The 20937-nt window shown below is 53.2% G+C and overlaps 1 protein-coding gene across 1 annotated transcript in view; it reads right to left on the bottom strand.

Moving 5' to 3' along the window:
• Window positions 1-1538: 1538 nt before the first annotated feature.
• LOC147736477 (uncharacterized) overlaps window positions 1539-20937 on the bottom strand; it is a 69516-nt gene continuing 50117 nt past the window's right edge. Inside the window, exons 3-6 of the mRNA XM_086952630.1 lie at window positions 9172-9353; window positions 8832-9117; window positions 1933-2114; window positions 1539-1878 (exon numbers count right to left, since the gene is read on the bottom strand). Of these exons, the coding sequence (XP_086808756.1) occupies window positions 1539-1878; window positions 1933-2114; window positions 8832-9117; window positions 9172-9353 (990 nt within the window). The remainder of the gene's footprint in view (window positions 1879-1932; window positions 2115-8831; window positions 9118-9171; window positions 9354-20937) is intronic.

The following is a 20937-nucleotide window of genomic DNA, read 5'->3' as shown; positions in this document are numbered from 1 at the left end:
GTCTGCGTAGTCGGTCACCTCCACGAATATATATATATCCTAGCAGCCCGTCCCGACGTTGTCCGGGTATGAATTGCTGCCGGCCAGTAGTATATTGTTTTGTAGGATTTCGTTTTGATAGCATTTCTTATGTGTGAAAGGCCTGTGAAACGCTCCGATTCACAGTGCACTGCTGATGCATTTGCGATGTGGATTAAACTCACCTAGCTGCTTGAAAACCGATTCCTTAAAGGCATCAGTGCGTGTGCAACAGACATCATCTCTGGGGCATAAAAACATCCCTGGATTGCCAGCATACAATTGACCAACATGCACAATGCACTATGGGAACGGTAGTGCTGGAAGATGCAGTCACGAGACATACCTGTTAAATATTGCCAGAGAGCACCTGGGCGCTTGTGTTCCTGTCCGTGATCAAGGCAACAAGCAGAAACATAGGACAATAAGGAAACAGGCGCTTTGAAAAGACTCTCGAAATAAAGCAAACTGTCAAGGTATTGGGCCTCAAATTGTTTTCTTGTCAGTGTGACGTTTGTGGGCTGCTCCGTGCCCATGCAGTGAGGCCGCCCTGAAGGGCCTGGGGCTCGGGAAACGCTTTAGCTTCTTCTCAATATATATATATATATATATATATATATATATATATATATATATATATATATATATATCCTAGCAGCCCGTCCCGACGTTGTCCGGGTATGAATAGTTGCCGGCCAGTAGTATATTGTTTTGTAGGATTTCGGTTTTGATAGCATTTCTTATGTGTGACAGGCCTGTGAAACGCTCCGATTCACAGTGCACTGCTGATGCACTTAAGAGTGTGCGTTCAGTAGTGTGTGAACTCGAGTTTCCCTACTTTATTTTTCCTTGCAATATTATATAGCGCAAACTTAACAACATGGCATGAGCACAATTTACAATACAGAAGAACACATTCATTTGTGGTAGGCACGGGGAGACAAAGCGATTTGCCTGGAATCACAGGATGTTGAGCCGATGCCGTGATTCGAACGTAGCTCCCCAGCTCTAAAGTTCGCAATTCTAGAACTTGTGGCAGTAGGTGTGTCTAAAAGTGTATGTCGGTGCTGGCCATTAATGAGAGAGACCTGTGCATTTTTCAAATGGGTGGTGAAATGTGGGGTTTCAGCTGGGTTGTCAAACAAATCCACTGACAAGGGGGTTGTGGGTAGTGCAGGTTTTATTGTTTTATACAGTCTCCGTTTTGCAACCGGTATCCGGTAGAATGGTAGAGGGTTAGCAGCCTCTTCAGCGGCCTCCCGTACTCCGCTCCTCCTCCTCGTCTCCCGGTGTCTGCTGTGAGTCGTAGTCCGTGCCTCCGTCGTGGTCGCGTGGAGTCCGGGGGAGGTTGCCAGAATGCAGAAAACAAAGAAAAAACCAGGGTTACTCGGCTGTTCTAGCCGAATCGGAGTGGGGGTTGGGTAGTGAGGAAACACTCGTGCAAGTTATCTACCCCGCTATACGTGAGGGATTGTGCAGGGGAACGTCGGGGATTTTACGATAACCGTGTCGCGTAAGGGTCAAGGTGGTTTGCCCAGACTACGTCCCGCCCAGCCCAGGAAACGAGACCGTACCTGTCCGAGCCACACTTCCCGGGAAGCGTGGCTGGGCGATGCGCCTTCTCGGTGGCCTCCTGGCGTGTCGCTGCTGTCTCGCTTCTCCGTAGCACTGCTCTCCTCTCCCAGTCCGTCCCGATCTAGCCTATTCCCGCTGGGATCGCTGCTTTCACCTTCCTGCGCTCCGTCCTCGGTCTTCCGCCACTCCTCTCCGTCCTGGCTCTTCCTCCGCTCCTCTCCATCCTTGATCCTCCACCACTCCTCGCCGTCCTCGCTCCTTCGCCTCTCCTTGCCGTCCTCACTCCTTCGCCTCTCCTCTCCGTCCTCGCTCCTTCACCTCTCCACTCCGTCCTCGCACTCCAGTCTCCACTCCCCTCCTCCAGGTGTAACACACACCTGTCTTGGTGCAGGGCAGGGTTTTACCGAGCTGACGTGGGAGGGTCCAGTCTCCGTTGCCGCCCACTTAAAGGTGCAGGGTTCCTCACTCTCCAACACCGGCAGGCAGCTGACCATGTCCGTGGTTTTCCATGAATCTGTGTGCTGAAACAACAGAGGCAACACATGAATAGGCAAGCCAGGGGGGCCCGTGTCCGGGTCCCCCGCGTCACACACCTCCCCCCTAGGATTCTCCCGATCGGGGAGAGGAAACCTGGACAGGAAATCCGCGTTGGCATTGTCACTTCCCTTCTTGTGGCGGACCTGGAACCTGAAGGGTTGCAGTGCAAGGAACCGGCTCATAACCCTCGGGTTATTGGAGATGTTTCTGCTCATCCATAACAGGGGAGCATGGTCACTGTACAATACGAACGGATGCCCCTCCAGGTAATACCGCAGTTTGTCGACCGCCCATCGGATGGCGAGACACTCTTTCTCAATGGTGGGATACTTCACCTCTCTAGGGAACAACTTCCGGCTGATATACAGAATGGGCCTCTCACCCCCCTCCCCTGAGTCCTGAGATAATACGGCCCGATACCAAAGTCCGAGGCATCCGTTTGGAGGATAAACGGCTTTGTGATATCAGGTGACGTTAACACAGGGCTCGTTGTGATGGCTCGTTTCAGTGATTGGAAGGCCTTCCACATAGCTGGGGATGGGTTGTGGAAGTCGTACCCCTTCAGATGTTTCTTCAAAGTATCCGTCAATGGGGCAGCTATGTCCGAAAAAGAGGGAATGAACCTTCGGTAGTAGCCCAATAAACCCAAGAAGGCTCTCATGTCTTTGGTGTTTTTGGGGAATGGTTCTTACTTTTTCTATCTGCGGTTCTATTGCTCCATGTCCCAACATATAGCCCAGGTATTTCACCTTCTGAAATCCAACACTGGATTTCTTGGCGTTGACGTGGAGTCCTGCGTCTCTCAACTGTCGGAGGATGATCTAGATATGTTGAAGGTGGTCCTCCCATGATGGACTACAGATTATGATGTCGTCGAGATACGCCGAGCTGTATTTCTGATGTCCCCGCAACACTTCGTTCATTAGTCTCTGGAATGTGGCCGGGGCGCCATGCAAACCGAACGGGAGGACGTTAAATTCATATAGCCCGTCTGGGGTTGCAAAAGCTGTTTTCTTTCGGTCCTCTTCCCGAAGTGGAACCTGCCAGTATCCCTTGGTCAGGTCTAGGGTACTGATGTATTTGGAGTCTCCAAGTTTTTCGATGAGCTCGTCAATCCGGGGGATGGGGTATGCGTCAAAGGTAGACACCGCGTTTAACGCCCGAAAGTCCATACACAAGCGCCTACTGCCGTCGGGTTTTGGCACCATTACGATGGGCGAGGACCATTCACTTCGGGATGGCCGAACCACTCCCAAACTGATCATTTCGTCAACTTCTCTCCTGATGGCTTCTCTTTTTGCTGCTGGTATCCGATATGGGCGTTGCTTGACTGTAACACCGGTGGGGGTCTCTATCCTGTGTTCAGCCAGTTGGGTTAGGCCCGGTAGGTCAGAGAAAATATGTTCAAAAGGGTGTAGGACGGCTTGTAGTCCCTCTTGCTCATTCCTGTATAAGTCCTCATTGATCACCAGCTCTCCCAGCGTGGTCTCCTTGTGGTTACTGACCGTGTCTGCCAGATTGGATGTCACCGGGGCTGTACCCAGCCATTTTTTCAATAGATTAATGTGGAATATCTGTGTCTTCCTCCCCGTCAGGCGTAGACGATAGGTGGTTTTCCCTATTGTCTCGATGACTTCGTATGGTCCTTGCCACTCGTTCTGGAATTTCTTGGAGGTGGACGGCAGCAGTACCAGGGCCCATTTGCCTATTTGTAAGTGTCTCCACTTCTTCCCTTTGTCGTACTGTACTTGCTGCTTTCTTTGACTTCCTTCCAGGTGGGTGAATGCCAATTCCCGTATCTTCCCGAGCTTGTTCTTCAGATTCTGGCTGTACTCTAACAAGGTTCTGGTCTCACCCGTTGGCTCGGCTTCCCACACCTCCTTAGTCATGTCCAGGAGGCTCCTGGGTTGGCGTCCGTACAGCATCTCAAATGAAGAACAGCCTAAACTGCTCTGTTTCTGGCCCCGGATAACGTAAAGGGCCAGCGGAAGGAGCAGGTCCCAATCACTCTCGTTCACTGTTAGCATTTTCTTGAGTACGGTCTTAAGGGTCCCGTTGTAACGCTCCACCAGGCCGTCCGTCTGGGGATGATATACTGATGTTTTTATCTGGTGGAGCCCCAGGAGATGGCATACTTCTTTCATAACACGGGACATGAATGGCGTCCCCTGGTCCGTCAGGATCTCCTTGGGGAATCCCACCCGTGAAAACAGTTCCATAAACTTATCTGCGATGTTCCTGGAAGTGGGGGTCTTCAGAGGGAACGCTTCAGGGAAACGGTTGGCGTAATCCATGATTACGAGGGCATATTTGTATCCTTTTCGTGTCGGGGGTAGTGGACCTATGAGGTCCATGCCAACCCTCTCGAATGGGGTTCCGATAATGGGAAGGGGTTGAAGTGGCACAGCGGCTGGCCTCTGGGTGTTCTTCCTTTGACACAGGTCGCAGGTCTGACAGTGCATCTTGATGTCATGGTAGATACCCGGCCAATAGAAGCTTCGTAGTACATTTTGGGTGGTTTTTTCACTCCCGATGTGGCCTGCAAGTAAATGCGTGTGTGCGTAGAACATAACTTGCTCCCGAAAACAAGTAGGGACTAGCAGTTGCATGGGGTCTTCTTGGTTGGCTTGTCTATACAGGAGGTCTTCCTTAATCAGGAATCGGGGATAGCGTGGTTGGGGATTGTCCAGGTCTTGGTGGGCCTGTTCCCAGGCGTTGAGTAAGCTGGCATCATTGGCCTGTGCAAAGCGAAAACTCCTATCACCCTCCTATCACCCTCCCATGTTTCAGGGGAGGTTAGAGCCGGGATGGCTATGGCCTCGGTCTCCGTCTTCCGTTGCAGGCGGTCTTTGAATATCTCCAGGAAGTGTGGATTGTCGGTCCCGAGTATGAGATTCTCTGGTAGAGCGTCCATCACTCCGACCTTCACTGCCATGGTGTCCTTTCCCTCTACCTCAATGGGGATGTAAGCCACCGGATACCCCTTAACGTCCCCATGTACACATTTGATGTACACCAAGGCTTCTGGTATTACCTGGTGGGGCCTCACGAAACAACCCTGTATCACTGACTGCTTACATCCCGAGTCTAGGAGAGCCTTGACCACCTTACCGTTGACTGCAACACTCACGTGATAGGCTCCGCCGAGCTCCGCTGAATACATGACTGCCTTGGGCAGGAAGCTGACGTCCATGGGTTCCTCTTGGGTTCGTTTCTGTGGGCAAAGCCGGGCGATGTGTCCCCACATCCCACAGTCGAAACACTGCGGGCCCCGGAATGGGGTCTCCGTTGGCAATGGTCTTGGAGGCGGTAGCCCAGGAGGAGCCCGCAGCCTACGTTCTGGCCGGGGAACTGGCCGTGGCGTTTTCTCGGGTTCCGACACATGTAGGCGGGGTTGGGCGCGCGCATAGGTAGCCGCCATTTCCATTGCTTGGGCAGTCGATAACCTGGAGTGCTGTCGTAGCCACCTCTGTGTCCCAAAGGGTAGGGCCTCGAGGTATTGCTCCAAGTAAATCTTGTCCATTATTTCCTCCTTTGTACTCGAAGCAGGGAGAAGCCACTTGTCAGCAGCAGACTTAAGGCGAAAGAACAATGTTTTCGGGTTATCCCCAGGTTGCCCTCTCTCCTTGCGGAAGCGCACCCTATACGCCTCCGCATCCAGACCCAAATGGTCCAGAATGATCACCTTGATCTGTCCATATGCGGTTGCCCGTCCCCATTGGCGACTTGATAGGCCGCCTGTGCCTCGCCGGTTAGTAGGGGGCGAGAAAGAAGGGCCATTTATCCAGGGGCCATCCGCAAGCCAAGGCCACCCTCTCAAAGTTCGTGAGGAACGCGTCGGGGTCCTCCCCCAAGACGTACTTTTGCAAGGAGATGCCTGCTGGGGTGGGTGGGGGACGGCTCTCCCTCCCCGGATTGCTGGCTGGGTCGACGGTGGGGCGCATCCCCTCGAGCTGGCTCACTACCGTCGTCCTGAAGGTTTCCCTGTTGTAATGGCCGGATTTTCTGCTTAGATGGGATCAGCCCCTAGGGGCCCCTCCAACCCAGCCAGAACGTAACCACATCCCTCCTCATGACCATCTATCCAGGCACCTGGGTACCTACCTGAGGATGGGGAACTCGCAATATACAAGCTCATATTATCAGAAACACCACTAAATCTATAGGGATACTAAGAATACTCACTGATTACTAAGGATATCCATGCCTTACACCACACTCATATCTTATTCACATCAGTTAGTCTCGCGGCCACTCAGACCCAGACTGATCTACCCCAGGGCAGATATGACACACAATCCGGCGTGTCTACACACGGGCCTGCAGAACCCAATGCTCTCTTTTTCTAAACGGTCTACAATCCGGCAGACCTACACACTGGTAATCCCCCCCAACGCTCTCACTTACACACGGCCCGCAATCCGGCAGACCTCCACGCTGGTAATCCTCCCAAGCGCTCTCATTAACGCCGTATATCAACGACGACCACTTTCCTATGAACACCTATGGGAACAATTTCTCATTTGTCTACTTGGGATAAAACTATGATAATGAAAATTAGTACGGTTTCCAAATGGTATGATGTACCTTCTAGTCTTGGCATCAAAGGTCCACTCGCTCCCTATTTATTTGATCACTACTTACCTGATCGGGATTTCACATCCGTTCATGCAAACAACTTTCAACTAGGAGAACCATTTACCAAGATTGAACAAGAATACAAGGCACATGTCAGTTCACTAAGAACTAGGGCTGCTTTATTTTAACAATATAAACACATACACAGATCTGTATTATAATGGACACATCCACATGTAACTGACAAAGACTATAGATAGAACACACCGCTGCAAAGAAAAGGATTAGCAATACAATAGCCTAGGGAATAAAGACAAGATTAAGATGTAAGTGTAAAGTAAACTAATATGACAGGACCGATATCACCTGATTAGTGTGAAGTCTTGTTCTAGCTGTCATCTGGGTTCCTCTCTCGTCTGTGCCTTGGCTCATCTCAGACTCTCTCTCTCTCCTGCACTCTTGGATACACCTCTGCGCTGATCACTTTGCACTGGACTCCTCTCCCCCACGAACTGTCTCCACCTTCCAGTTTCAGTCTAATGGTTTCTGCCGCTCTGACTCGTTCGCTCCACTAGCTTGTTCACTCTGTTTTAAATGTCTCTGTGCCAATGTCCAATTAACTCCAGCTGCTCCCACAGGTTAATCCACGATCTCTCCTCAGTCTCTTCTAAAAGGCATTACTTCAGACTCCAGCTATTCACACCTCCTCCTGATAGGTAACTGCTTCTGACTGCTTCCTTCAGTTCCAGCTCACTGACTGTCTGTTTGTCTTCTCTCTGTTCCAAGCATGTCCTGTCTCTTCTCCTCTTGCAATTCCACTCCTCCAACTCTACCAACACTCTCTGCTCCTCCAATTCAACTCAGCTCTCTCTAGCTTGAACCCTCTCTCTCTCCTACTCCAACAGCTCCTCACTCTTCTACCACTCCAGCTTGACTCCTCACCGCTCCTCCAATTCCACTCGACTCACTGACTCCGCCTCTGCACTTCACTGATATAGAATGCTGTTTCCTCATGGAAAGTTCCAGCCATCAGCCTGCCGCCCACCAGATCTCTGCACCACTTCGCATCAAGGACACACACCCAGCTGGCCAGCCTTTTGTGGTGTCTTCGACACAGAGAATAATACAGCCTACCGATAAGGGCTGGCCCAGACCGCTTCTCTCCAAGTGAACAACAGCTTTAACTATAAACTTTACCTTTACCCTGAAAGCCTCTCAGCTCCATCAAGATGGAGTCCCTCTAGTTCTAGGCCTGTAGGCCTGAAAGAGATGAAATACTCCTTAGCTCTGTCAGAATACCTACATAAACCATACCAATGTGTAATATAAAGTCAGGAACACAGGATCCAACCTCTACTATAAGCAAAAAATAACAGGCCAAAGCCAATAGGCAATAGATGGCCTCTTCTAGGTCTGGAAGAAAGGGCTTAAAAGGGCCAACACAAGCTAAGAATACCTATCCTAGATGTGAGCAAGATTAAAGTCTATATCACTGCTAAATAGAGCCAAAAACCCTGCCAAGACACCTGTCCAGTTGGGTGGCGGCCAGCTGCTGTTCGACCGCCCATCCCAACTGCTCCTGGCCTTTCACTAGTGCCTGTAAGATCTCTTCCATCGTCGTGTCCCGGATGGGTTCCTCGGCTATGCCCGCATTCTCCACCACTTGTGGGGTTTCAGCTGGGTTGTCAAACAAATCCACTGACAAGGGGGTTGTGGGTAGTGCAGGTTTTATTGTTTTATACAGTCTCCGTTTTGCAACCGGTATCCGGTAGAATGGTAGAGGGTTAGCAGCCTCTTCAGCGGCCTCCCGTACTCCGCTCCTCCTCCTCGTCTCCCGGTGTCTGCTGGGAGTCGTAGTCCGTGCTTCCGCCGTGGTCGCGTGGAGTCCGGGGGAGGTTGCCAGAATGCAGAAAACAAAGAAAAAAACCAGGGTTACTCAGCTGTTCTAGCCGAATCGGAGTGAGGGTTGGGTAGTGAGGAAACACTCGTGCAAGTTATCTACCCCGCTATACGTGAGGGATTGTGCAGGGGAACGTTGGGGATTTTACGATAACTGTGTCGCGTAAGGGTCAAGGCCGTTTGCCCAGACTACGTCCCGCCCAGTCCAGGAAACGAGACCGTACCTGTCCGAGCCACACTTCCCGGGAAGCATGGCTGGGCGATGCGCCTTCTCGGTGGCCTCCTGGCGTGTCGCTGCTGTCTCGCTTCTCCGTAGCACTGCTCTCCTCTCCCGGTCCGTCCCGATCTCGCCTATTCCCGCTGGGATCGCTGCTTTCACCTTCCTGCGCTCCGTCCTCGGTCTTCCACCACTCCTCTCCATCCTGGCTCTTCCTCCGCTCCTCTCCGTCCTTGATCCTCCACCACTCCTCGCCGTCCTCGCTCCTTCGCCTCTCCTCGCCGTCCTCGCTCCTTCGCCTCTCCTCTCCGTCCTCGCTCCTTCGCCTCTCCACTCCGTCCTCGCACTCCAGTCTCCACTCGCCTCCTCCAGGTGTAACACACACCTGTCTCGGTGCAGGGCAGGGTTTTACCGAGCTGACGTGGGAGGGTCCAGTCTCCGTTGCCGCCCACTTAAAGGTGCAGGGTTCCTCACTCTCCAACACCGGCAGGCAGCTGACCATGTCCGTGGTTTTCCATGAATCCGTGTGCTGAAACAACAGAGGCAACACATGAATAGGCAAGCCAGGGGGGCCCGTGTCCGGGTCCCCCGCGTCACATGAAAAAATATGAGTATGTTGCTGGAGATGTGGGCCGCCATGCCACCAATGTACTTACCAGGGGAGGGTAAACACCCATTATTCCGCAACTTTCTTTCCGCATACCATCACTTCGCATAGGGGGGCGTGGCTTGGGCGCCGATGGCGATGGTCGCCTGAGAGCTCGGCTCCGGGACTGAGCCCGGGATTATCCTGTAAATCGGAGGCCGTGGGGCACCCTGACCCCCGCAACCTGTTGATCGGCCCGACTGGAACCTGCTGAGGCACCTGGCGCAGCCCGGACGAGTGGTGATCCGCCGGAAAATCGAAGTTTGTGGTCCCGAGAAGAGCGACCCAACATGGCGCCCGGACCCCATTGTCCCCTCGGACGGGACCATTAGACTGGAGGAACATCGCTGGTTACAGCGCGCCCTCCACCCTTTTGTCTTCCTGGGATGTGAGGATCTGGACTTTGAACTGATGGGACTCTGGCACTGGAGATTGCGCCTGGATGGTCGGAAGCCCCCACCATAGTGGACCTCGGCACACGGACGCCTGGAGGCCCTGACGGTGGCACCGACCCCCTTCACAGCACTTGGCTGCATCTCCCCGATCGACCCGATCCCATGGGAAGCACAACCCCTTGGCGCCACAAAGTCTCTGGTGGTGTCGGTGACCCTCGCTCCGGGTCCTCGTTAACCAGACGGGCCTGCCCGGCCTGGCGCCGAGTGTCTCTGCCTCCTCCTCAGTGCTCTCCGACGACGCGGTGGTGGCGCGAGCGGAAACTGTGGAGGTCCAACAGGCCCTGGAGAAGAGGATTGCCAGCCCTCCGCCCGAGGGCCAGAAATCGGGAGAGTCATAGCCGACGCCCGCCCTCGGTGGCGCCTTTGCCTGGGTCCACACTGTGCGCTTCCCGCGACATGGGGAAACCAAGGGTGGCCAAGGGGACTACCCCAGCCGCCTCTGACTCGGAGGCCCCGGACAAAGAGGACCGTGGAGACCCGGGGAGTGCTGGTGGAGCACCATTGCAGCAACAGTTTGACCGCGTCCTGGAGGCGAATGCGACCACACGCTCGGCCCTTCAACAGGACATTGCCCAGGTGGCGACGAGCCTGGGCCTCCTTAGAGCGGATCACGGCAAGCTTTCGGACAGGGTCAAGGACGTGGAAGGCTCGGTGAAAACCTTGGAGCCGGCGCAGCGAACCTTGGCCGCGACAATGAAAGATGCCCTGTCCCGGATTTCTGCTCTGGAACAGCGAGCGGAAGATGCGGAAGGCCGTAACAGGCGCAACAACATCCGAGTGGTAGGCCTGCCGGAGAAGATCGAGGATGGCGACATGGTGGCCTACTTGGAAACCTGGCTCCGAGACACGGTGGCCCCGGAGGGTTTATCCTCTTTCTACACCCTTGAACGAGCTCATAGAGTCCCAGCGAGGCCACCACAACAGGGCCGTGCACCGCGTCCGGTGGTGGCACGCCTATTGCATTTTCGCGACAGAGACCTCATCCTCAATGCCGCCAGACATAATGGCCCCTTTAAGGTGGAGAACAGCCAGGTGAACATCTTCCCGGATTACACCTATGAAACCCAACGCAGGCGGTTTTCATTCTTGGCAGTCAAGCGCGAGCTCCGGAGCGAGGGCATCCAATACTCGCTCCTATTTCCTGCAAAGCTCCGCATCATTGTCGATGACAAGACTCAATTTTTTGAAACCCCGGAGGATGTCTGTAACTGGCTTGAACTCTATAGAGCTGGGAAAGATGGTTTCACCTCCGCATCTCAGCTAGCGGTGGAGCCGGGACAGCGACGGCGGTCTAAGAGGATACGGAGTCGCCGGGGCCGGTCGAGCGGACCTTCAACTGCGGAGACTTCGACGGAGCGGAAGGGAGTGTTGGAGGTGTTATCTGCACTATCTGGTTCACGAGACGGTACCATTGAAGAAGAAGAGGACCCTGGTGACGAGGGAGCACCGACGGACTCGGAGGACTCGGTGACGGATAGCGTCCACACGCCGGTGATCACACCGAAATCGGTTGAGGACCTTCTGGATGGACAGGGTTGACGGGGTGAGCTGCATCCTTTTGGGTGGGGGCCCGAAGCGGGGGTGGTGGGAGCCGATGGTTGATCATGGTCTCCGGAGGAGTGGGAGGTGGGGTGCCTTGCTCTTGCCCCGAGGGTTTTCGATACTGTTTTGGGCTTGCTTTAGTCCTGGTAGCCAGGGCATCGAGGGCCCACTGCCACCGCCCAGCCCGCACCTGGCCCTTAAGGCCTTCCTACGGTGGCGACCGCAGGATTAGTTGGGGACAAGGGGATTTCTGAGGGCATGGTTTGGATGGGAACTGAATGGTGCTATTTGGGTCCTGTTCTGGGGAGGGTGGGCAGGGGTTTGGTTAGAATAAGAGTTGTTGAGTTTTGGTTGGGGAAAATGGCCGCCATCAGTGCTGGGTTGATTGTTGTTCGTTCTTTGTTGGGACCCAGATGGGGAGACTTTGCACAAACAATATGGGACAATGGCTGATGTTGCTAATGTGAGATGTATCACTTGGAACGTACGGGGGCTTCACACCATGTCTAGGAGGCACAAAGTCCACGCTTATTTAGTGCGTAGGGGAGTACAAATGGCGCTGCTGCAGGAGACCCATCTGAACAAGGCAGAAGGGGCGGCGCTACAGCGTAGGTGGAGGGGGCAGGTCTTTTACACATCGTACTCCGCGTATGCCAAGGGGGCGCTAATTTGGATTAGAGCTGGGGTTCCCTTCCAGGTCACAAACTCAGTGGTAGATCCAGAGGGGCGCTATGTGGCCATATCGGGCACTCTGGGGGGGAGGGACCTAAACGTTTGCTGTGTGTACGCACCCAACATGGACCAGATTGCCTTCCTTTCCAGGATATCGGGCTCGTTGGCCCACTTTTTCACTGGGCCCCTCCTGCTCGGTGGGGATTTCAATTCAGTAGTGGATGTGGAGACCGACCGCTCGCATCCGCCCCTCCCTGACTCTCCGGTCCGTCGTGTGGCTAAAGGTCATGGGGACTGGCAGTTGCGCTGGGGTCTGACGGATATTTGGAGGGCGCAACACCCCGACACTAGAGATTATTCCTACTTTTCGGGCCTCCACGAGTTACACGTTCGGCTGGACGGATTTCTTGGCTCGACTGAACTGGTTTCAGCGGCGGTCCGCTCTGAGTATTTGACTAGGACCATCTCGGACCATAACCCCCTCCTGCTGGCCCTTCGCTGGTTTCCTGGGGCGCCTGCGGTGCCCACCTGGAAGTTACGTCCCGAGATCCTCGAGGACACTGTATTCAAAGCGGACTTAGGAGATAAGATCGCGGAGTACTTCGCGTCCAACAGGGGCACCGCGAGCTCGAGGGCGCTGGAATGGGACGCTTTTAAGGTGGTGGTGAGGGGTTATTGCATCACCAAGAAGGTAGGTATGAGGCGGGTTATCCTCGATGACTTAGATATTGCCGATCGGAGGCTCCGTGAGTTGGAACTCCGCCGCCCCGGACACCCTGAACTCCAGGGACGCACGGCGGAGGCGAAGGAGGCGGTGGCGGCGGAGGTCGAGCGGCTGCGCTGCTTCGACTACAAGGCCTATGCGGTTCGGTCCCTCGCAGAAGGGGATAGGTCGAGCGCATTGCTGGCGTGGCTGGCTAACCCTACGTGCCAGACCTCACTGACGACGTCCATGCGCATGGCGGACGGGACCGTTGTGCACACTCAGCCTGAGATTCTGAGCTGCTACCGGCACTACTACGACCATCTGTATCGCAGTCGCTCTCCAGAGACCCTGACCTTCTTGAGGATTATCTACGGCCCCTGGAGCTCCCAACGGTGGAGCCTGACGTAGCGAAAGCCCTGGGGTCCGATATCGAACTGGCGGAGATCCGCAGCGCCATTAAAAAGATGGTGCGGAATAAGACCCCGGGCCTAGACGGCCTTCCTGTAGAATTTTATGCAGCCTATGCTGATCTCCTAGCCCCAAGATTGGTGATCGTATATAGAGAGGCGAAGAGGCTTGGACGACTCCCCGGCTCGATGCGCGAGGCCTTAGTGGTTCCCCTCCTCAAACCGGGGCGGGACTCGGCAGATCCGGCGTCCTATCGTCCCCTATCGATGCTGACAGTCGATTATAAAATTCTGAGCAGCATCTTGGCCTCGAGACTGCTGGGCCACATGAGCTCCCTGGTACATGAGGACCAGGCTGGGTTCATCCCCAAGTGAAACACGACCATGAACATCCGTAGGTTGTTCCGCTTGCTAGGGGAACCGCTCGTGGACGCTCCGTGCCCGGTGGTCCTATCGGTAGATTTAGAGAAGGCATTTGATAGCCTGGAATGGGACTACCTGCACACTGTGTTACGGCGGTTCGGCCTCGGCGAGGGTTTTATCAGATGGACCACGGTCTTATATACCTCTTTATCGGCCAGGGTTTGGGCAGGCCCGCTAATTTCCTCACAATACCCGGTGGAGAGAGGCACGAGACAGGGCTGCTCGTTATCCCCTCTTCTCTTCGCGCTGGCGGTGGAGCCTCTCGCGCTGCTACTCCGATCGGGAGCCCATTATAATGGCTTCTGGACACCGTCGGGCCCGCACTACATTTCGCTATACGCCGATGACCTGTTGCTCTTCCTTGAAGACCCGGTTGTTGCCTTACATGGAGCTGCGACGGCGCTCACGGCGTTTGGGGAGGTCTCGGGCCTCCAGGTGAACTGGGCTAAGACATGCCTTTTCCCGGTTCGCAGAGGCACCCCCAGCCCTGCTCTCGATAGAGAGATTAGATGGGAACCTGACTGCTTTAAGTACCTGGGAGTGTATGTCTACCCTGAACCATCTGACCTCCTAGACGGGAACATTGCCAGATGCAGTCGAGCGCTGCGGGGTAGTATGGACTTCTGGGCTACGTTACCGCTTTCGATGGCGGGGCGGATCGCTTTGCTCAAAATGGTGGCGCTTCCCCGGTTGCTGTATTATTTCCGGGCGCTACCGATCTGGATTCCGCCGGCCACGTTTAGACTCTTACGGTCGATGATAGTCGGATTCCTCTGGGGCTCGGGCCGCCGAAGAGTGGCCCTCAAGACTCTGATGAGGCCGAAAGCCGAGGGTGGGCTTGCGGTGCCGGACTTTGAGAAATACCATCTAGCGGCGCAGCTCCAGACCTTCACCCAGGAGATCGCCAGGGAATTCCGTGGCCCAGAGGACAGGAGAGGTACGGGGACAGCCAGGCATGTTCTCTCCTTCATAGCGCTACGACAACGCTTGGCCTTGCAAGACCTGTCGCTGGAGGAGAAGACCGTTCGCCTGTGTTGGAACCGAGCCCACGCCCGAGGCCAATTGCGATTACCGTATGCGCCTGAAATACCTTTAGGGATGCTGACGGCCTTGCCCCATGGCGGTGATTGGTCATGGTTGGCGGACTGGGAGGACGCGGGACTGCAGTTGGTGGGGGACCTCTATGAGGATGGGGCGCTCTTGCCCTTTCAGGAGCTCATTGACCGCTTCGAGGTTCCCCGCGGAGACTTCCTATTGCACTCGGCCCTGGTCCGAGCGATACAGGTGCACTGGAAATGCGGGCAAGAGGAGCCCCCTACATCTCCGGTGTGCCAATTAGGCATGGGCGGAAAATCCGTTCCGCTCGCGGATTTTGCGGATTTTCGGGAAATCCGCAATCCGCGAGATTTGCGAATTTCCTGCAAAATCCGCAAATCCGCGAGCAGCGGATTTTGCTCGCACTGCTCGCACTGTTCGCGTGAGTTCGCGCCCCGCGAATAAGTGCGAAATTGCAGAAATACGATCTAAGCAAAACTGAAAGTAACTACTTACCAGGTTCAAAAGTTCAGGCACATCATTAGTAGCCATTTCCTGTAGTGCTTCCTGAGGGGCCCCTCCAGAGTTCAGTTGCCAGTTGCAACTATTATGTGACCCTGCTCTGAACCTCAGAATAGTTACACATATGCCACAAAGGTCCTGAATTACAGCTAAGGGAGACAAGCAGGAGCCAGGCTGGAAGTTAAAATCCATTAATCAGCCCCTAATTCATTATTGTCAGTTGGGGCAGGGCAGGTGTTGTAACTAATTTTGCAACAATGAAAGCACTTAGCAAGTGCAAAAGATCACTAATCAGGGCGCACTAAGGAAGCAGGTGCCAGCTAAAAAAATATTCTGTGACACATTAATCAGCCCCAAATTAATTCAGGTCACTTGAGGCAGGGAAGGTGTGCTTTGCTTTGCCGAAAATAATGTACACTGGACAACCAGAGGGTGTGGTGATGAAACAGAGGGTGGCATGGGTGGGCCAGAGGGTGGCATGAGTAGTCAGAGAGTGGCAGTGGTGACAGAGAGTGGCAGTGATGAAGAAGAGTGTCCCAAACAGGTTGGACACGTAGAAACAACAAGTTCGCAAAACTTGCGACCCGACAGGTAAGTTCGCAAATTGCGAAATTGTAAAAACCCTCGCGAACTGGCAGAAACACGGGCGAACACAAAAAAAAAAAAAAATCCGCAAATTCGCGGGAATTCGCGGATTTTGCGGATTGCGAGTTTGCAAATCCGCAAATTCGCGGATTGCCAATCCGCAAAATCCGCTCATGCCTAGTGCCAATACGTCATGATGTCTGCGGGCACGGTGAAGGCGGTCACTTGCCTCTACGGCAGACTGATCAATGAGGGGCTGACCCCCCTCACGACCTTGAGAGCCCGTTGGGAAGCGGACATAGGCAAGGAGATTCCGGAGACGACCTGGTCCCAACTCGTGCGGCGGGCTTGGAAGGGCACGCGCCATGCCCGCTTTCAGTTGGTCCACTATTACGTACTCCATAGGGCATATCTGACTCCGGCGAAAATCCAACAGTATTTCGCCACGGGCTCGGCGAACTGCCCTAGATGCCCGGCGCCGGAGGCAGACCTCCTCCATATGTTTTGGGGTGCCTGCCCGGGATTGTCCTCCTACTGGGAGGAAGTGGGGAAGACCCTGGAGGAGGTGACAGGGAGATCCTTGTCGGTTGATGCGGCAGTGGGACTCTTGCATTGGTTTCCACATACCCCCAAAAACAAAATTTCCAGTAAATTCATGGATTTGGGGCTTCTCCTAGCTAAGCGAGAGGTGACCAGGACCTGGAAGGCACGGGCTGGTCCGACCGGGAGCAGGTGGCACAGCGAACTCTTGAAGTGGGCAGCGGGTGAAAGTACGCTGAGATACCAACTAGCTGGGAGACAGCATAACGAGAAGGCACAGGAGGCAGCGCTAGAATGGGAAACATTAGTGCAGGCCCTCAGGGATTATTGCGCCCCCAGCGACTCTGACAGTGAGGGAGCAGCGCGCCCCGAGTCCCGTTAGGCGATTGCAATTCATGTTTCTGATACTCTCCTCATGGGTCCTCTCATGAATCCTACTGCGGCTGCTACCATACACTGATGGCGGGGTTGGGTTGGGTGGGGAATGATTTGGGTTATTGTGTTTTATGGGAGGGGTTTTCTTTGGGGTTTTATAGGCTTGTTTAGAAAAGCAGATGACGGACAGTGAATTATCCGGACCAGCTTTGCTTCCCTGCTGTACCCCCATTGGATTTCGCCGCCCGACCGTTGGGTTGTGGGCTGAATGGCTGTATACGGGTACATGCTACTGGGGGATGGTGGGATGCTTTTCATTGATTTTATTGGATCTATACTGCTGGTCGTATATGTAACAATTTGCTAATTCCTGCAATAAAAATATATTTCAAAAAAAAAAAAAAAAAAAAATCACTTCGCATACTTTCATTACGAAAGTACCATGACTCCGCAATGCCATTATAACACATGGCATTACATTTTATATGCTTTTACCACGCATACATTTACAACAAAATTCGTTGTAAATGCATGAATGGTAAAAGCATGTTTTTTTTTTAATGTTTGGATAAGGTAAGTATTGGTATAGGGGAATATGTTTTGGGGTACTGAGGTGTATGTTTTGGGGTGTTTGGGTATTTTAAGGGTTCAGATATAGTTTGGGGTTATGGGGTACAGGGGTAGTTTGGGTTTAGGTATTGGTATGGGTTTTGGGGTACAGGGGTATTTTTAGGGTTCAGGGCTAGGTTTGAGGTATAGGGGTATTTTTAGGGTTCAGGGGTAGGTTTGGGTTTTGGGGTACAGGGGTACAGGGGTATTTTAAGGGTTCAGGGCTAGGTTTGGGTTTTGGGGTACAGGGGTATTTTTAGGGTTTAGGGCTAGGTTTGGGTTTTGGGGTACAGGGGTATTTTAGGATTCAGGGGTAGGTTTGGGTTTTGAGGTACAGTGTTATTTTTAGGGTTCCGGGCTAGGTTTGGGTTTTGGGGTACAGGGGTATTTTTAGAGTTCCTGGGTAGGTTTGGGTTTTGGGGTACAGGGGTATTTTAAGGGTTCAGGGCTAGGTTTGGGTTTTGGGGTACAGGGGTATTTTAGGGTTCAGGGGTAGGTTTGGGTTTTGGGGTACAGTGGTATTTTTAGGGTTCAGAGCTAGGTTTGGGTTTTGGGGTACAGGGGTATTTTTAGGGTTCAGGGGTAGGTTTGGGTTTTGAGGTACATGTGAATTTACAGGGTACAGGGCTAGGTTTGGGTTTTGGGGTACAGGGGTATTTTTAGGATTTAGGGATAGGTTTGGGTTTTGGGGTACAGGGTATATTTATATGGTTAAGATGGGTTAGTGTTTAAGGGTGTTGGGGTATTTTAAGGAGTACGGGTGGGTTATAATTATGGAGTGCAGGGGTATTTAAAGGGAGGAGGGTGGGATTAGCACATGATATGAGACATGGCATGAAGGGCGGAACGTACCACACGCCCCAGCGTTTGTCACGCCCCCAGCACACGCCCCAGCACAACGCAGACACGCCCACAAGGGACTACTTTGCTGGCACGGTTCTTTTACCTTTTAAATGTATATGGTGGGCGTCTGCATAGCCTATGTCCTTCTGCTGCAACTGCCCTTTCCAACGCTGTATTGGGTGTTGTGATTGGAGCTGTTGTTCCTGAGATTACCCGCCTCAAAGGTTTGGGGTCTCTCTTTATTATATTAGTACTAGCAGCCCGTCCCGACGTTGTCCGGGTATGAATTGCTGCCGGCCAGTAGTATATTGTTTCGTAGGATTTCATTTTGATAGAATTTCTTATCTGTGACAGGCCTGTGAAACGCTCCGATTCACAGTGCACTGCTGATGCACTTAAGAGTGCGCGTTGAGTAGTGTGTGAAATCGAGTTTCCCTACTTTATTTTCCTTGCAATATTATATAGCGCAAACTCGACAACATGGCATGAGCACAATTTACATTACAGAAGAACACATTCATTTGTGGTAGGCACGGGGAGACAAAGCGATTTGCCTGGAATCACAAGTTCAAGTTCAAGTTCGGTCATTTGTATAGGGCACTACTCACCCAGAGGGTCCCAAGGCGCTTGGGGAAAGGGTTCATTATTTGTCGAATAGCCAGGTTTTAAGTTCTTTTCTGAAGGAGATGTGGTTTTGAGTAAGGCGGAGGTGAGTGGGGAGCGACTTCCAGGTCCTGGCAGCCAGGAAGGAGAAGGATCTGCCACCCATGGTGGACCTACGGATGCGCGGGACTGTGGCGAGGGCTTGATTGGACGACCTTAGTTGGCGGGTGTGTTCGTAGAAGGACAGTCGTGTGCTGAGGCATTCGGGTCCTAGATTGTAGAGGGCCTTGTGTGCGTGGGTGAGAAGACGGAACGTAATTCTTTTGTTGACGGGAAGCCAGTGGAGGTCTTTTAGGTGTCCGGTGATGTGATCTTGGCGAGGGACGTCTAATATGAGTCTTGCTGATGCGTTTTGGATGCGTTGGAGTTTTTTCTGTAATTTTGCTGTGATTCCTGCGTATAATGTATTGCCATAATCCAGTCGACTTGTGACCAGTGCGTGGGTGACGGTCTTTCTTGTCTCGAGGGGGATCCAGCGGAAAATCTTTTTGAGAATGCGAAGTACGTTGAAGCAGGAGGATGAGACTGCGCTGACTTGTCTGGACATCGAGAGAGAGGAGTCTAGGATGAAGCCAAGGTTACGTGTGTGGTCTGTGGGTGTGGGTGCAGTGCCCAGAGCGGAAGGCCACCAGGATTCGTCCCAGGCAGATGGGGAGGATCCAAGGATGAGCACTTCAGTTTTGTCTGAGTTGAGTTTTAGGCGGCTGTGTTTCATCCATTCGGCTACTTCTTTCATGCCTTCGTGCAGATTGGTTTTGGCGGTGTTGGGGTCTTTGGTGAGGGAAAGGATCAGCTAGGTGTCGTCGGCGTAGGAGATGATGTTGAGGTTATGTTGCCGCGCGATGGATGCGAGTGGGCTCATGTAGACGTTGAAGAGGGTGGGACTGAGTGAGGATCCTTGTGGGACTCCGCAGATGACTTCAGTGGCCTCTGAGTTGAATGAGGGAAGTCGGACTTTCTGAGTTCTTCCAGCTAGGAACGAGATGATCCAGTCCAAGGCTTTGCCTTGAATGCCGGTGTTGCTGAGGCGTTGTATGAGGGTGCTGTGGCAGACTGTGTCGAAAGCGGCTGAGAAGTCGAGTAGAATGAGGGCCACTGTTTCTCCGTTGTCCAGTAGGTTTCGGATGTCGTCTGTTGCTGCGATGAGGGCGGTTTCGGTGCTGTGTTTTGCCCGAAATCCGGACTGAGAGGGGTCGAGGGAGTTGTTGGATTCAAGGAAGGCGGCGAGCTGGCTGTTGACGGCTTTCTCAATGACTTTGGCCGGGAATGGGAGGAGGGATATGGGTCGGTAGTTTTTAAGTTCAGAGGGGTCTGCTGTGGGTTTCTTCAGAAGGGCGCTGAGTTCGGCATGTTTCCAGCTTTCTGGGAAGGTGGCAGAGTTGAACGAGCAGTTGATGACATCACGGAGATGGGGTGCGATGATGGAGTCGGCTTTGTTGAAGATGTGGTGGGGGCAAGGGTCTGTTGGCAAGCCAGAGTGGATTGAGTTCATTAGGCGGATGGTGTCTTCAGTGGTGATTGGGTTCCAGGTGCTAAGGATGTTAGTTGGTGGAGTAGGGTCTGAGGGGGGTGGGGAGTGTTGATCGCTGGGAGTATTCTCAAAGCTGGTGTGGATGTCTGCAATTTTGTTGTAGAAGAAGGAAGATAGCGCATGGCAGAGGACTTGGGAGGGAGTGATGTCGTTGGATGCTGCGGTGGGGTTGGTGAATTCTTTGACGATGTTGAAAAGTTCCTTGCTATTGTGAGTGTTATTGTCGAGACGATCCTTGAGTGCTGATTTCTTGGCTGAACGAATCAGTTGGTGGTGTTTGCGGGTGGCTGCCTTGAGAGTGGCCATGTTGTCATTGGGTGGGTTTTTTCTCCATGTTTTCTCCAGGGTGCGGCATAGCTTCTTGGATTTTTTTAGGTCATCATTGAACCAGGGAGCCTTTTTCCTTGCTGATTTGATCTGGTGCTTTTTCAGGGGTGCTAATTCGTCAGCACTGTGGGTGATCCATTGCTTGAGATTGGTGGCCGCTTGGTTAGGGTCCAATGAGAGTGTGAGAGGGTTTTGGTTGAGTGAAGCGAGGAGTTGGCCGGAGGTGATTTTG

The sequence above is a fragment of the Lissotriton vulgaris genome, chromosome 1_2 (genome assembly GCF_964263255.1).
Source record: "Lissotriton vulgaris chromosome 1_2, aLisVul1.2, whole genome shotgun sequence".
Taxonomy (NCBI): domain Eukaryota; kingdom Metazoa; phylum Chordata; class Amphibia; order Caudata; family Salamandridae; genus Lissotriton; species Lissotriton vulgaris.
The sequence above is the reverse complement of the archived record's forward strand: the minus strand, read 5'-3'. Positions and strand labels throughout refer to the sequence as shown.